Genomic DNA, 15,764 nt, shown 5'->3' on the forward strand with positions numbered 1-15,764 from the left:
GTTCTAGATACTATAGGGCTAAAAAAAAGGCTCCCAATGTTTTTGTTTAAAAAACACATTTCAGAGTTGTTTACATTGTTAAACTTGTCCACAAACTGTACATAAATAGAATTTGAATCCTTAAATTAGGTCTTATATGAATAAAACCATGCCAACATTTTTTTTCCAGTTTACACACTGACTGAAATTCCATCTGTGCACAAACTCCAGCTGTGAAATTCTTGACTTGAAGCTGAGGTACACCAGTGGCTTTACCTGCAATGTGTGACCAGTGCCTTGCTCAAGGGTACATATAGGGACACAATTGGCAACCATGTTGACGATTGAAATACTAATAATAGTCTGGTTTTTAACACATACAAATCAGTCACATTTACAGAACTGAACACACAACACACAAGGGAGAGAGGATTTTACCTACCGAGCAGGGAGAAGAGGAGGATGACAAGAGTAAATGTTATTTGTGCTCATTTCGAAGCCGATGACACATTTTAAAGGAAGCAGAGATCCACCCCTGGAGAGAGAGAGAGAGAGAGAGAGAGAGAGAGAGAGAGAGAGAGAGAGAGAGAGAGAGAGAGTTTAGATAGCATTTTTTTATTAAGACTCATGGAAAATGTAGTTGTTCAACGCTACCTAATTAATCAGTCAAATCTCATTAGTTCTGCAGGTATTTTGACCTGATGGTGGTGCGAGATATAAGGTCAGTACTGCACTTAAGTACAATTTTGAGGTATTATTACTACTTATTTCCATTTTATGCTACTTCTATTCCACTACAATTTGGGGGCAAATATTGTACTTTTTACTCCACTACATTTATATTTGATAACTTAAATTACTTTACAGATTTATATTTTAACATTAACATTTAAATCAACTAATAAAATATGATATATTATTATAGCTTAAGCCATCCAGCAGGATATAAAGTCATTTTAATTTGCTCCACCTTTACCAGCTGCAAGATTAAAGTGATAAACTCATTAATGCATCATAAATTATTTATAAAACCTTTGTGTATTTACACATTCAAAACATAAACACAACACAACATTACTGCAATTTGATACATTCTGCTACAATTAAATCCAAAATGTTATGTCACCTATATAAAATATATAATAATGATATATATAAAATCTTTGGAATAATTTTTTCTCAGTAAACATGGACCCAGATGGCTTGCAGAGGAGGAAGACAGAAGTAGAGAGGAACTACAATTGATTGGTTCATTTCATAAACCATGGTTTATCAATGAGAGGCTGGTCTGATTGTGCAGCCAGAAAACAGTGCTGTCAATTGTCCAAAATTACCCGAATGTAGCGTGTTGGCAGACAACACAACATTTGGAAATGTTTGGAAGTATAAGCATTACAGCTATTTGTGGAGAATGACGCGCTTGTACACTGTCCCCCTTTGAAAGAAAGTCTGATCGTGTAAAGGAGCCCAGTCAACAATGCGGTTTGGTTAGGTAAAATGTACAACTGTTACAACAACTGTAATGGTGTAACTCTAGGCCATCACCAAGAAATGTGATTAGAAACAGAGCAACAGTGGATGTCCCTGGCCAGAGGGGTGCCAACATCACAATGTGCTCGACTGTTTGTTTTTTTCTGTTTTATCTGTAGCTGTTCAGTTGTAAAAAAAAAAATAAGAACCACATTATGGCTGATTAGTATGGATTATTAATGAAAGAAATGCATAAAGCAGCTCTATGAATCTGTGCTTTGACCTACACTGTGAATTATGATGATGTGTCTTCTTGCAGCAGGAACAACATGTGAATTACTGTAAATGTCTGAAAATCAGTTAAAAACAGTCTAGTCCTGTATAAAAAAAAACAATCCAAGCGTTTTTCTGAGAAAATCTGTAAAAACCAGACTTGAGTCAACAGCCACGCTATGGACCCTGGGAGGCTGTACAGTACTTATGCAAAGTGCTGCTTGATTATGGAAAAAAATCATAATCACAATATTTTGGTCAATATTGAAAAAAACGATTAATTAACACATTTACTCATAGACTTTTGAAAAGACGTTTACTGAACTTAAAAAACAGTGTACCTGTAACAACTGTGAAATTTCCCTTTTTTCACGTTGAACTTTTTGAATTCCCCTTCACACGATACAAAATAAGAGTTTACTGGCAAAATTGAATTAATTGCACTGCCCTAATAGGCTGAACAGTGCTTTAAGGTAAATGCTAACATCAGCATGCTAACATGCTCACAGTAAAAATGCTAATGTTTAACAAGTGTCATTTTTACCATGTTGACCATCTTAATTTAGCGGGTCAGCATGCTAACATTTGCTACATTTTTAGCAACTCATTTGGCAATGGACATTTTTCACAGCAGCATTTTGACTTGTCATAGTAGGAAAAGCACAGCTGAAATTGAAAACATTAAAGGTCCAATGTGTGGCAATTTCTCCCATATAAGCCTTGAGATCATATATCTCATATATATCAACTCTTTTGCGCCGAGTAGTTCAAAGTGCGTATTACAGCTACGGTGGCCGTTCGGTGTCTCTTTCGATCCCCTTTTCATTCATCAGGTCTTTCCATCTTTGGAAGGCAGCTCCAATGTTCACTCTTTTTATATGATGACGCCGGTCTCTTGCTCTTTTCAATATCCTTTTTCCTTTTCTGGGCGAAGAAGAAGAAGAAGAAGACTCCTGTTCCTGAAATTTGGATTTTAGCAGCACCTGTGAGTTTATCATGTGACAGCAAAAACGCAAAAGGTGGGGCAGTATGTCCTGTATGTCCCTTACCGGCTAACGTATTTTAAGATGGCGCATGAATATGGAGCGTCTACCCCCAGTTCATGTGAATGAAAATGTAAAATTTCAAGCCAAAAGGAATACTTGGAATTGATGGTGGTGGTAAATATTCATGAAAAACACAGATTTTGATAATGAACAACTAAAAACGTTACACACTGGACCTTTAACGATGGTTCAATTCCATTAAGTGTCCGCATGCACAATACCAGGGCCTCTCCTAAGTGGAATGCAGCCATCAGTAATGGTTTTGAAGACACCTGTGCTTTTCCTACTATGGCATGTCAACGTAAATGTCAATGTAACGGATGTTCAATAATGTAAAAAAGTTATGCACTAAAGCTTTAAGCCAGTAGGTTAAATCCTCTCGGCACCATGATTCTGTACAAAATGTCATAGCCATCCATCAGTAGTTGTTGAGATATTTCAGGCTGGACCAAAGGGGTGTTCTGATCAGCCAACCGATGAAAAAAACACCATCCCAAATGCCATCATTTGCTGCTTCCAGCTTCTAAAATGTGAAAGATTGCTGCTTTTTACTTTTTTTTTACTAATTTTGGGCTATTGGTCGGACAAAACAAGCAATTTGAAAATAACTCTGTGGCTTTGTAATTGGCATTTTCCACTTTTTTTTTGTTTTTTTTAAACTAAATTGGTCAGTTAATCCAAATCCAAATTCATAAGGAAAATAATTGTTAGGTGCAGCCCTAGAAACATGCATTTTGTGCCAATCCATCAAGTAGATGTTGCAATATTTTACAGGATAAGGGAAAACAACATGATGAATGCCTGTACCACATTTAATTGCGATTCATCAACAAGTTGTTGAAATCTTTCAGTCTGGAACACAGTGGTGGACTGACACACCTTAAAACCAGTCATGCTGCTAGCACGGCCAACAACATTACATTGGCTGATTTGAGTTTGACCACTTCCAACAGAACCAGTTTTATAATCAGAACTGTCAATAATTACATTGACTTTCTTAGAAAGAATCATTGGCAAAATCCTCATGTGACAGTGGACTCCTCCACCAGCACAAATCCGATTCCTATGAATGTTTCTTTTAATTGCTTAGGGTTGGAACTATGAATCTCACTGGCTGCATTAAACCCCAGTGGGCAAAGCCAGAAAACCATGTGTTCAGGGATGACGTACATGACTAGCAAAGACAGAGCTGTGATCATAACAGAAATGTACAGTATGCTTTGCTGTGGAAATATATTGGGATATTAGTAGAATATATATTCAATTCAATTTTATTTATAGTATCAAATCATAACAAGAGTTATCTCGAGACACTTTACAGATAGAGTAGGTCTAGACCACACTCTATAAATTCCAAAACCCCAACAATTACAGTAATTCCCTCAAGAGCAAGCTTTAGCAGTGGCTATTGCGACAGTGGCAATATATATATATATACCAACTATTGAAGCTAAATAGGCCTACTAGTAAAAACAGTTTCATTCATCAGTTTTAGATTGCGTATTTGCAGTTTTTGTTTTGTTTTTTTCACGATAATTTACAGATTTGTGTAGCATTTACAAATGTGAGTACACACATACGGATACAGTTTCACTACTCACTACACACATTTGTAAATAATAGCCTATTTCTATATTACCCCCATAATCCAGTCTAGCGCTACTGCATCTGGCGCTACTGCAAACTCTGTCAAACGCATTTATCTTGGTACTCTTAGCTTGCCGTAGTGTTTATATCCGATGTAACCAATATGGCGTCGCGCAGTTAGCCTGGTTAGCTGGAAACAGACAATTATTTACGATTATTGTAGTTTTAAGAACGTATTGAAAGAATGTGCCGACGTTATCGTGAAGGAATACGTTTTGAAATAATGTGAAGCTGTTTTAAAGCGGTAAATTTGCGTGTATTGTGGTTGGAAAATGGTCTTTTCTTACCTTGAAGCTAGTCTGTCACTTTGCTAACTCAGTAAGCTAGCCGTTAGCTCGCCCTGACAGGCAGCTTTAACGGTCAGTTTGCGGGAGTATCTCCGACCCAATGACGGAGGTGGAGGAGCTGCGACCCGTTCCCCGGGAGCGGGCCATACTGGAGAGCTTCTTTACGCAGCTCGGCATGTTTTCTTTCGACCGGGCTAAGGACTACGTGGAGAAGGAGAAGGACAACAGCAAGAGCACCGGGGCGATCTGGGCCGCGCTGCTGGCCGCTCTGGCTCACCTGGCCGCCGCGGAGAAGGCGTACCACAACATGACATTCCTCGGACAGAAAATGGGTAATTAACAGGAGGTGGAGATATCCAAAATAAGTGTTTGTCAAAGTCTGAAACCGCTTTAACGTTTTCCCTGCCGATGTGTCCTTGATTATATCCCGTGTAACGTTAACGTTATGTCTTATAAAATGGGGGTCCATAGTCTAATTTGTATCAGTTTAGAGGTCCTTGACGTGAAAAAGGTTGGGAACCACTAATGGTGAGAAAATGTAATTTTTCATCGCAGAAATTAAGCTTTTAAATTAAAGTTTAAACAAGTGTAGAAAAGCTTTGTTTCAAGTAAAATTCCTGCATTCAAAATCTTACTTTAGTAAAAATATACTTAAAAGACCCAAAGTAAAAGTGCTTATTTTGTATTAATCTGAATGTAATGAATCAAAATGTAGTGGGGGGTGGCCAAAAAGTGTTATCAAATGGAAATACTCATGTAAAGTAGAAATACCTCAAAATGTTCTTAGGTACAGTTTGGTACATGTACTTAGTTACATAACACCAGTGTAAGCTGTACCACATTATGGTAAGCCACCTTTGTGAAAGCTCTATAAATTGTGGCTAATTTAAAGAAAGATATTAATATGAAATAAATTCAATATTGTACTCAAATTATTTAATTTGCGTTCAGCCCAAATACCAAACTAGGTAGGCAATTTTTAAGATACGATACAACTTTATTTATCCCTAGGGAAATTGCTGTGCAGCAGTTGCAGTACAAATTAGAGGGCGAGCAAATCTAAAAAAACCACAAAGGTGCAAAACCAACGACGAAGTCCCACGGACAGCAACAGGTTTCCAACACCAGATGGCGCTGTAGCACATGAATGCTGGAATAAGTCAACCATTTTTATCTCCCCTCTCTCTGCAGGCGGCCAGTCCTTCTTTAGCCGCAAGGACTCCATTCGAACCATCTACACCTCCCTGTACAACGAGCTCAGGAAAGTGGCGACGACGGGGCGCCACAGCCAGCCGGGCTCCGCTTCCTACCTGGAGGACCTGCTGTCGCACCTGTCGGAGCAGCTCTGCCACTTCACCCAGGCCCGCATGGAGATGGCCGACCTGTACGAGAAGATGCACTCACTGGGCAGCCAGAAGAGCATCAACTTAGACGAGCTGGTCACCACACTGGAAGCCGTCCTGCATAAATACAGCTCCAAGTGTGTATCTGTTTCTGCATTACAAAACACATGATCACTTTATAAAATCTGATGCTTTAAGTGCACAAAATCAGCTTTTTTTTGAATAATTTTAGTCCTTAATGTTTTAATTAAGTATTTTTGACTTTAGTGCAGCAACTTGTTTCAAACTGTAGACACTGTTTTTTTTTTTTTTTTTTTTTTTAAAAGAAGTTGATTTAAATTAAAAACAAAAAACATCCGCACTGCAAAGAAACTTGTGGTTTCAGTACACAATCATATAAAATGCCACCAAAGAAACCAAGAACCAGGTGGATTATAAAAAGAAATGAGTGCGATAAAAGAAAAACTTGTAAAAGAGATACATATCTGAGGGACATATCTGGGTTGGAGGGGGAAAACTTTCTGCTTAATCCAGCAAACGCAGAATTTCACCGTTTTCCCCGGATACGTGTCAGCAAAACTGTGTCCTGCAACTGTAGCAGCAACACAAACTGCACGGTTGAGCTGTTGTCGGAGCTGCAGCAGGTCGCAGCGTGACACACCACACATCACTCACATGGCCGTGCACTGACGGGCGAAGGTGAACGTTCTCGTCAGCGCTCTGGAGAAATATGTGGAGCCCAAATTAGTGTGTGTGTGTGTGTGTGTGTGTATAGGAACTTAAATGCAAATGTATTCTCAGCAGGACAAGCTGCTTGCAGGTCACTTCAAATTAGGCCAGCTTCTGTCTTTGCATTTGTTTGCTTGTGTTCCTACTAACCTCGTCTTCCTCACTCCTTCAGGTTCCACCACCCCATCCTGGGCCGCGTGGAGGAGGGCTTCCAGACGGAGGTGGACGTGGTGACCCAGTTACTGCGCTGCCAGGCCCAGGTGTCCGAGTGGTATTTCCTGCCCGCTCTGCTCAGCCTGCACGGTGCCAACTCCAAGCTCATCGCCTGGGGCCAGCTTTTCCAGCGGCAGAAAGAGACCCGCAAGCATCTCTTTGGCGGTCAGTCCCAGAAGGCCGTGCAGCCGCCGCACCTGTGCGTGTGGCTGCAGCGCTTCCAGGCGCTGCTCCTCGCCAAGTTCAGCTTCTACTTCCACGAGGCCCTGAGCCGGCAGACGGCGCCGGCCGACATGAGAGCCCTGACCGCCCGCACCACGGCCGACTACCACGGGAAGATCTGCTCCTTCATCCGCAAACACGACGCCAGCAACGTGTCTCTGGTGTTCGACAACCGAGGCTCCGAAAGCTTCCAGGGCCATGGCTACCACCACCCGCACTCGTACCGGGAAGCGCCGAAGGGCGTGGAGCAGTTCCCCGCCGTGGTGTCCCTGCCGACAGGGGAGCGGCCGCTCACACACTGGCCGAACGTCATCATGATGATGGGAGACCGCGCCGCCGAGCTCAACACCCTGGACAAGGTGGTGCACTTCTACGACGATAAAGTCCAGAGCACCTACTACCTGACGCGGCCCGAGCCTCACTTCACTCTGGTGGTTATCATTGACGGCAGGAAGTCAGAGAAGGATCTGCACATCGCCGCCTTCCTGCAGGAGATCTCGGGCTCACTGCGAAACTCCAAACCCTTCAGCACCCTCAAACCTGGGTCAAAGGGCTGACATGTACGGTGGAAGGGAGGATGAACCTCCAATCACTTCTCACAGATTTATAAGATGCTTATAAATGGTCCATTTTCCTTTGGAAACCGCAGACCAACTTCTGGTTGGTTTAGCAGTCCTCCTTTTTTGTTGCTCTGAATCTCATTTTTACCAAAAAAAGGTCCAGACCAAAGAGACGCACCAACAACAGCTCCTCTCCCTCTGATTCTTAGGTCGTGACAGTTTGGGCTGCACGATGTGAGGAAAATATCTAATTGCGGTTATTTTGACTGATATAGCGATTACGATATGATGCACGATATTGAAGGGAATGATCATGTTTGTATCATTGTTCTCATTTTCATTGACTAATATTAAATCTTAAAAAATTAAAAATGATTATAGTGTGATTTTTGCGAGGATCTGTACCAAACGAAGATTCTTTTCTGTAGGATGGGATATGTAGGCTGGGACGTCTCTGCAGCACCACAATACATCATTCAGAATGGTTAAACACATATTTGGCCTTTAACAAATATTGCGCCTCTCTGCGATTTGGATAATGCACTATTCCACATTGCAATTTCGATAAAATTTGCGATTAATTGGGCAGCTCTAGTGACAGTTCAACTGACACGCTGGAGATGCTTAAAACCTTTTGTTTATTTAAAATATATTAAGGATTTTAATTACTGTATGTTGCATCAACTACTGTTTTAACATGTTTATTTTACTTTATTTTGTTTAGATATAGATTTTTTAACAACTAGTTCAGTCAACCCAGGGTTTCCCAATCCAGCGTTGTGCGCGTTCACATAAAAGAGGCGGTGTTTGCACAGCACGACCAATCCACGCAAACATCTACCAGAGCCGCATATTTTACATAAGAAGAGCAAACTAGAATTCTACATAAATAACAAGAACACAGACACGGTTTTACAGGCAAAACGCAGGAAGGAAAGCTGGCAAAAAAAGCCAACGCTGTTTTGCGTAAATCACAACGCCTATCGATATCACTTCCAGTGGTGTAGTCTACATGATAGTAAGCTCCAGGATTTCAATATACCCTATTAAAAATGCCCAATGACACATAACAAAAAAGTTATATAATATAATAGCCTACGTTAGACTACACTGGTCACTTCCCCATCAGTCAGGCACAAGATCTGACCATAATTACACTTTTGCTTTCCATGAACTGTCATTACTTTAGCCTTTTATTTCAGTTGCAACCCCAACAGTGGTAAGCTTTGAGAGAAAATAATAAAAAAAAAAATATCAAAACATAATTCTAACCCATATTGGCAACACACTGCTGAAGAAGCCAACAAATAGCCTATATGTAATTCCCTCCGCTTAAAATCTATAGCTTTCATAAAGATACCTGTCAGTGAAGGTTAACGAGGTTGTTGGTCTCTAAATGTTTTAACTTTTATGAATGAATCTCTCTCTCTCTCTCTCTCTCTCTCTCTCTCTCTCTCTCTCTCTCTCTCTCTCTCTCTCTCTCTCTCTCTCTCTCTCTCTCTCTCTCTCTCTCTCTCTCTCTGCCTCTGCCTCTGCCTGATCTTCTATAAGAACGGTGACGCCGTTATCAATCGAGTATTGATTGATCAGTAGGCGGTGCTTTAACACCGGTTGATCTTTAATCTCCAACATAACGTGCTCCGGACCAGGTTAGGCGTTCAGCATAAGTTACCATGGCGATTGAACCTGGTAACAAGTGATCCACCTTCGTGATACAGAAAACCCTGGGTTGAACCTGAAGTTAAGAATTAATTGACTGATGCATCAGTAATGACATTTTTTAGTTGCAGGCCTAAATGTTATGTTGTCTTTAAGACGCTGCAGGACAACATTTAAAGGTCCCATATTATAAATAAAAATTATAAAGCAGGTCGAGGTGCTACATAAATACTGTGAAAGTATCAAAACACTCAATCCACAGAGAAATGCACACAGACCATATTCAGAAACTGTGCCTTTAAGGAGCCGTCAGGACTTCTGTAACGTTGTGATGTCACAATTATACATCTACAGTGCTGCTCATGAATATAGGAACCCCTGCTAAAGTTGACTAAAATGAGGAATAAAAAAGAAAAAAAAGAGGAAAAATCCAACATTTGAGAACACCAATTTTCTTTGTGAATCAATAATGTATTGTAAATAAATACATTTTCTTTCTTAAAATACAAGGGGTCATAAGTCAGTCCACCCCTATGTTAAATTCCCATAGAGGCAGGCAGATGTTTATTTTTAAAGGCCAGTTATTTCTAACCCGACTCCGCCAGATGGATCGCTTCGCATTTGCTCGGCATATCCATCTGGGAACTTTCCTTTGGAGAACTTTTGGAAAAGGGTGAAAATACTGGTTAGCTGATTGGATGAACCATCTGTCTATCACCTATGTTGGTGATAGACGGGCCAAAACAAACAATCAGATCCGCGAAGCGTATGAAAGTACAACAACAAGCCCGCCCCTGCTGCTGCAGGAAAAACATAGCTTGTTAGCTCAGCAAGCTAGCAACATGTCGGTAAAGGATATTTGCCGTTTGTGTAACGAGAATTTAGGAATAAAAGACATCCTTTCAGGTTCCCGGACCGCTGTCTGAAAATACTGGTTAGCTGATTGGATAAACCATCTGTCTATCACCACCTAACCCACCTCAAAACCAACGCTGATTGGCTCAGTCGTAGGATCCAAATTTTCTCTATCTCAAGATGCCAGACTGATCTGCGAGTGGAAAACTGGAGCTCGCCAGATCAGGACGGTCTCACAAGGCTAAGTTATTTCATGGATCCAGGATACTATGCATCCTGATAAAGTTCCCTTGGCCTTTGGAATTAAAATAGCCCCCCCATCATCACATACCCTTCACCATACCTAGAGATTGGCATGGGGTACTTTCCAGATCATCTCTCAATGCAAATCAAACCAGCTATTAGGCTAACTGACATAAAACCATGCCAATCTCTAGGTATGGTGAAGGGTATGTGATGATGTGGGGGGGCTATTTTAATTCCAAAGGCCAAGGGAACTGTATCAGGATGCATAGTATCCTGGATCCATGAAATAACTGGCCTTTAAAAATAAATAAATGCCTGCCTCTATGGGAATTTAACATAGGGGTGTACTGACTTATGACCCCTGTATTTTAAGGAAGAACATTTTATTTATTTACAATACATTATTCATTCACAAAGAAAATTGGTGTTCTCAAAGGTTTTTCTTTTTAATCAACTTTAACAGGGGTTCCGATACTCATGAGCAGCACTGTATAGGTAGAAAGTGCCGCTACAGTGCTGTTATCGTCATTGCCCGGCTGCAATGACGATGCAGACGCAGAGAGCGCATATGCGGAAGACCCGTAAGCGGACTGGGCTTTTTCTGAAGGGGGGGGGGGGCTTAAAGAGACAGGCGTTAAAACGGAGCATTTCAGACAGAGGGTGAATACAGGCATATTCAGACAGACAGTATGAGAAAAATAATGTGTTTTGTGAACATTAAAGCATGTAAACATGTTCTAGAAGAAACGCAAAATGCAAGTATGAACCTGAAAAATAGCATAATATCAACCTTTAATATCGTTGTATCACCTTGGTACTAAGTGCTTATTTTATAAGAATTGCTGATAAATATGATTTTACACTGAAATGTTTAAAGTCTGGAACCTCAGCTGTAAAACATGGTTCAATACAATGGATTTTTTAATGCTTTATATCGTATGTTTATGTAGCAATATCTTCCCAAATAAGTCTATTTGGATTTCTGTTACTAGATTTTTCCAACAGTTTGTCAATAAGACTACTAGTGTCGCTGTGTCAGCGCTGGAGTAAGAAAAGCTCATTCAGTAGCCCATTGACATTTGCAACATTTTAAAATTTTAATCAACTTTGTTGGGGGGGGGGGTGGGCGCACGAAGTTTAAGAAACCACCGATTTACAGAACACACCTGGAGGTTCATGAGTGTTCAAACCAAACATTTAGCCACATTTCATCTAAAGAACAGTTTCAATCAACTGAATGACTTGAATGCTAATTTATTCAGGTTTATTTATAATATAAATACAACACGTTGATACAATCCATTTGGCTATATGAGCTAATCTTTAGGAAGCTCAGTTGTTCAAATACAGCAACACTAACAGACAAAAACCATTTCCGTTATTATGAAACACAATCAAAGAAACCTCCCTTTGAGTTAAAATGCACCAACATGTTATGATGCTACATGCCAAGTACACAATCCTATACATCAAAGTGCAATGTCACAATGGGTTAATGCTAGAATTCATAATTCAGTAATCTACTAAACACTTTATGATTATTTCATTCAGAGTGCTGCTGCTCTTCGTTCAGGACATGCGTGAGTGGATTCACAACTCCCCCAAAAAAGACAAGGATAAAAAAAAAGGCACTTTCACATACATACATACACACACACACACACACACACACACACACACACACACAGATGTGCATCCATAGCCCATCTCAGCACATCATGTTAAATCATCACACACACATCAGTTACCAGCCCGGTTGGACTAACCCACATTCAGTGTGCTGTTCAAGTGTTTTATTTTTGGGCGTTTACACACAAAGCCCCACCCTGTTAGCTTATTGTGAATTTAAGGTTAACTAGTGACTTCAGTGACTTCACAACCAGGTAAACCATTATTCTGACACACGCACGCACACACATACACACATATATACATAGAAAGTGGCATGCTTTTTGCACTCGTTTTCCCAACTTGCACTTGCGTGTTCTGGCACTCAAGCCAGGCATGAATTATCTATCATCTATCACTATTCTAGTGCTTCTGCACTTACAAGGGAGCAGAACAAGGGCAGGCAAGCAAGACACACACACACACACACACACACACACACACACACACACACACACACACACACACACACACACACACACACACACACACACACACACACACACACACACACACACTTCTTGCACACACAAACAAGAACAAAATCATTCACCCACCCCCCATCCCAGAAAAAGTTCTGTCCAAGCTCCCTCCACCGCTCAACCGTCACACCCTGTTGGAGGCTCTGGTCTGGGCGTAGGGGCTCCCCTTCCAAAAACACAAGAAGGCTGTTAAAAAAGTTAAGCGAGTCGCCGCAGCAACGGGCTGAACATTCAATAGATGGCTGAACAGTCGTTTTAATACTGGAAACATTCATTAAATAGCTGGACGTTGGTTAAACAAATGTGAGTTTGGTGTCACTGACGACCTCAAGAGGCGTTTCGTGGTTTGAGGTGTTAAGTGAGCTTAGCAGCTAAACCGAGTGGGAAATAAAAAAATAAATTATAAGTCACACAGACCGTTGTTGGAACCATTGTCCACCTTCACTCTGACGGGTCGTCTTCCTTTAGTCTCTCGTCGCAGAAACAGCAGCCGATCGGGATCCTTCTTTTGTCTTTTTTTCTTTTTTTTTTAAAGAAAACAGCAGCCTTTGTGGGTGACTACAATTCACGTCACTGAAACTACATCTTACTGGAGCTGCACTACCCCCCCCCCCCCCCCACGTCTCTGCGACTATCGCCTCATATACAGGACAGGACAGGACAGGACGCTCTGCCTACGCTTGGTTCCTGTGTCTCTTTACCAGCACTTCTTTAAGCTAACCTTTGATAAATGCTTCAATACATGGAGAAAGTAAACTCCTACACACCAAGAGAGTACACACCAATCTGACAACACATAAATATCATGGCATATCATATCATAGGTCATGTCATATATTATAATTTCTTACTACATTTAAACCCTTTTTCTCTGTCCTACCGTTTCTACCCTCATGTTGATTATTAACAGTAAGCAGTACCCTGATCTCCTCTTCTGGCCCATTTTTGGCCCGGGTTGGCCTGATTTGGCCTTTTGTCGTCGGCCTGTTTTGGCTCACATGGTGCAGGATTTGTCCAGCGGCGGGGGCAGAGGCGGGGTGCTGCTCTTGGGCGGCACCATAGGTTTGGGCCGAAGGGCGGGGGGCCGCAGCGGAGCCCCCATGCGAGCAGCTGCCACCGGTTTGAAGGAGCCCAGGGTGTCGGGGGAAGGGTTGGCCGGTCTGGGAGGTCCGGGCGGAGGCCCTGGGAGCGGGCTGATGGGGCTCAGAGGGCTCAGGGGGCTTGGGGTGCCAGGGGTCCCGGGAGTCCCGGGGGTTCCCGGCGTGCCCGGAGTGCTGGGGGTGCTGTGGGGGCTGGGGGACTCGGAGGAGCAGGCCGTGGCGGGGCCGTTCTTCACCTGCTCCAGTGTGTCCAGCACCACGTCGGGAGCCGGCCGGCAGCCCTGCCGCTCCAGCTGCCGCAACTCCCCCAGAGCCACGGTCACCGTCTCCTCGATGTCCTGCAGGAGGAAAGACAAGGAGTCCACCAAGAGAGCAACACGGAAACACTTCACAGCTTCACGCTAGAGCTGCAAAGATCAGTCGGTTAGTTGTCAAGTATTTTGATAATCGATTAATCGGTTTAAAGGAACATGGCGACTTATTGGGACTTTGTCTTATTCACCGTGTCCCCCAGAGTTAGAGAGTCCATACATAGCCTTCTCATCTCCGTGCATGTCCTAACTCTGTCTGACGCCCCCACCGCTAGCCTAGCTTAACACAGATCCTGGAGGTAACCGGCTCCATCTAGCCTAGCTTAGCACAGATCCTGGAGGTAACTGGCTCCATCTAGCCTAGCTTAGCACAGATCCTGGAGGTAACCGGCTCCATCTAGCCTAGCTTAACACAGATCCTGGAGGTAACCGGCTCCATCTAGCCTAGCTTAACACAGATCCTGGAGGTAACCGGCTCCATCTAGCCTAGCTTAGCACAGATCCTGGAGGTAACTGGCTCCATCTAGCCTAGCTTAGCACAGATCCTGGAGGTAACCGGCTCCATCTAGCCTAGCTTAACACAGATCCTGGAGGTAACCGGCTCCATCTAGCCTAGCTTAGCACAGATCCTGGAGGTAACTGGCTCCATCTAGCCTAGCTTAGCACAGATCCTGGAGGTAACCGGCTCCATCTAGCCTAGCTTAGCACAGATCCTGGAGGTAACCGGCTCCATCTAGTCTACTGCTCTGAATAAGTGCCAAAATAACACCAACATGTTCCTATTTACATGTTGTGATTTGTCTAGTCACAGCATGTACAAAAAACAAGGTCACATGACACACAGCCGTCTTCTAACCGTATACATACTGGGAACTATATTCTCAGAAGGCGAAGCACTGCTACTTCTGCTACTTGGGCGGAGTGATTTGCTCGCAGCACCTGAGAAGCTCCGTGGTGAGGGAGAAATAATCAATCCGCCCAAGTAGCAGTGTTTCACCTTCTGAGAATATAGTTCCCAGTATGTATACGGTGTGAATTCTCTGATTCCAGCTTTTTATAATTATTATTATTTTCTAGAAAGCGAGATAATTAAGGACATCATCTTTAGGATGGGGCATTGAGAACCGGCTCGAACTTGGAATGGTTTTAAAAATGATGGTTTCCAATGGAATCATTTCTTTATTGGAACAGTTTTGGTTTGGAATTTGGTTTGGAATCCAGTAATCAGTTCCAAATTTAACACAAGTAACTAACTAAGTTTTGGTTTCCATAGCGACCCGTTCTCCCAGGTGCTTGAGGTGTTGCAGCCCAAAGTGTGGCTTTATTTGACATTGAAAAAGCCGGTAAAACTGTAAGTCACCATTGAATAAAAATAAAATGTTCCTCTTATCTTTAAAATAAGCACGTGACCCGTTTCTACTCCACCCCTTAAGGAATCAGAATCGAGAATTGATCAGAACCTGAATCAAGGGCGCACGGATAGCTCAGTTGGTAGAGCGAGCGCCCATATGTAGAGGTTTACTCCTTGACACAGCGGCCGCAGGTTCGACTCTGACCTGCGGTCCTTTGCTGTATGTCATTCCCCGTCTCTCTCCCCTTTCATGTCTTCAGCTGTCCTTTACAAATAAAGGCCTTAAAATGCCCCCCAAAGAAAAGAACCTGAATCGGAATCAG

At 42.4% G+C, this 15,764-nt stretch overlaps 2 protein-coding genes across 3 annotated transcripts in view; one reads left to right on the plus strand and one right to left on the minus strand.

The window, feature by feature from the left end:
• The first annotated feature begins 4,452 nt into the window (after positions 1–4,452).
• On the plus strand, positions 4,453–8,091 carry kics2 (KICSTOR subunit 2). Its single transcript, XM_028570822.1, has 3 exons — positions 4,453–5,034; positions 5,894–6,182; positions 6,947–8,091. The coding sequence occupies exons 1-3, from the start codon at positions 4,803–4,805 to the stop codon at positions 7,764–7,766; spliced, it is 1,341 nt and encodes a 446-aa protein (XP_028426623.1). The 5' UTR covers positions 4,453–4,802; the 3' UTR covers positions 7,767–8,091.
• A 5,222-nt stretch (positions 8,092–13,313) lies between these two features.
• srgap1b (SLIT-ROBO Rho GTPase activating protein 1b) overlaps positions 13,314–15,764 on the minus strand; it is a 56,826-nt gene continuing 54,375 nt past the window's right edge. For both annotated transcript variants that reach the window (XM_028570505.1, XM_028570504.1), the window contains exon 24: positions 13,314–14,117. In XM_028570505.1, the coding sequence (XP_028426306.1) occupies positions 13,674–14,117 (444 nt within the window). In that variant the 3' untranslated portion in view covers positions 13,314–13,673. The remainder of the gene's footprint in view (positions 14,118–15,764) is intronic.

Source organism: Perca flavescens, chromosome 23, assembly GCF_004354835.1.
Source record: "Perca flavescens isolate YP-PL-M2 chromosome 23, PFLA_1.0, whole genome shotgun sequence".
In the NCBI taxonomy this organism is placed as follows: domain Eukaryota; kingdom Metazoa; phylum Chordata; class Actinopteri; order Perciformes; family Percidae; genus Perca; species Perca flavescens.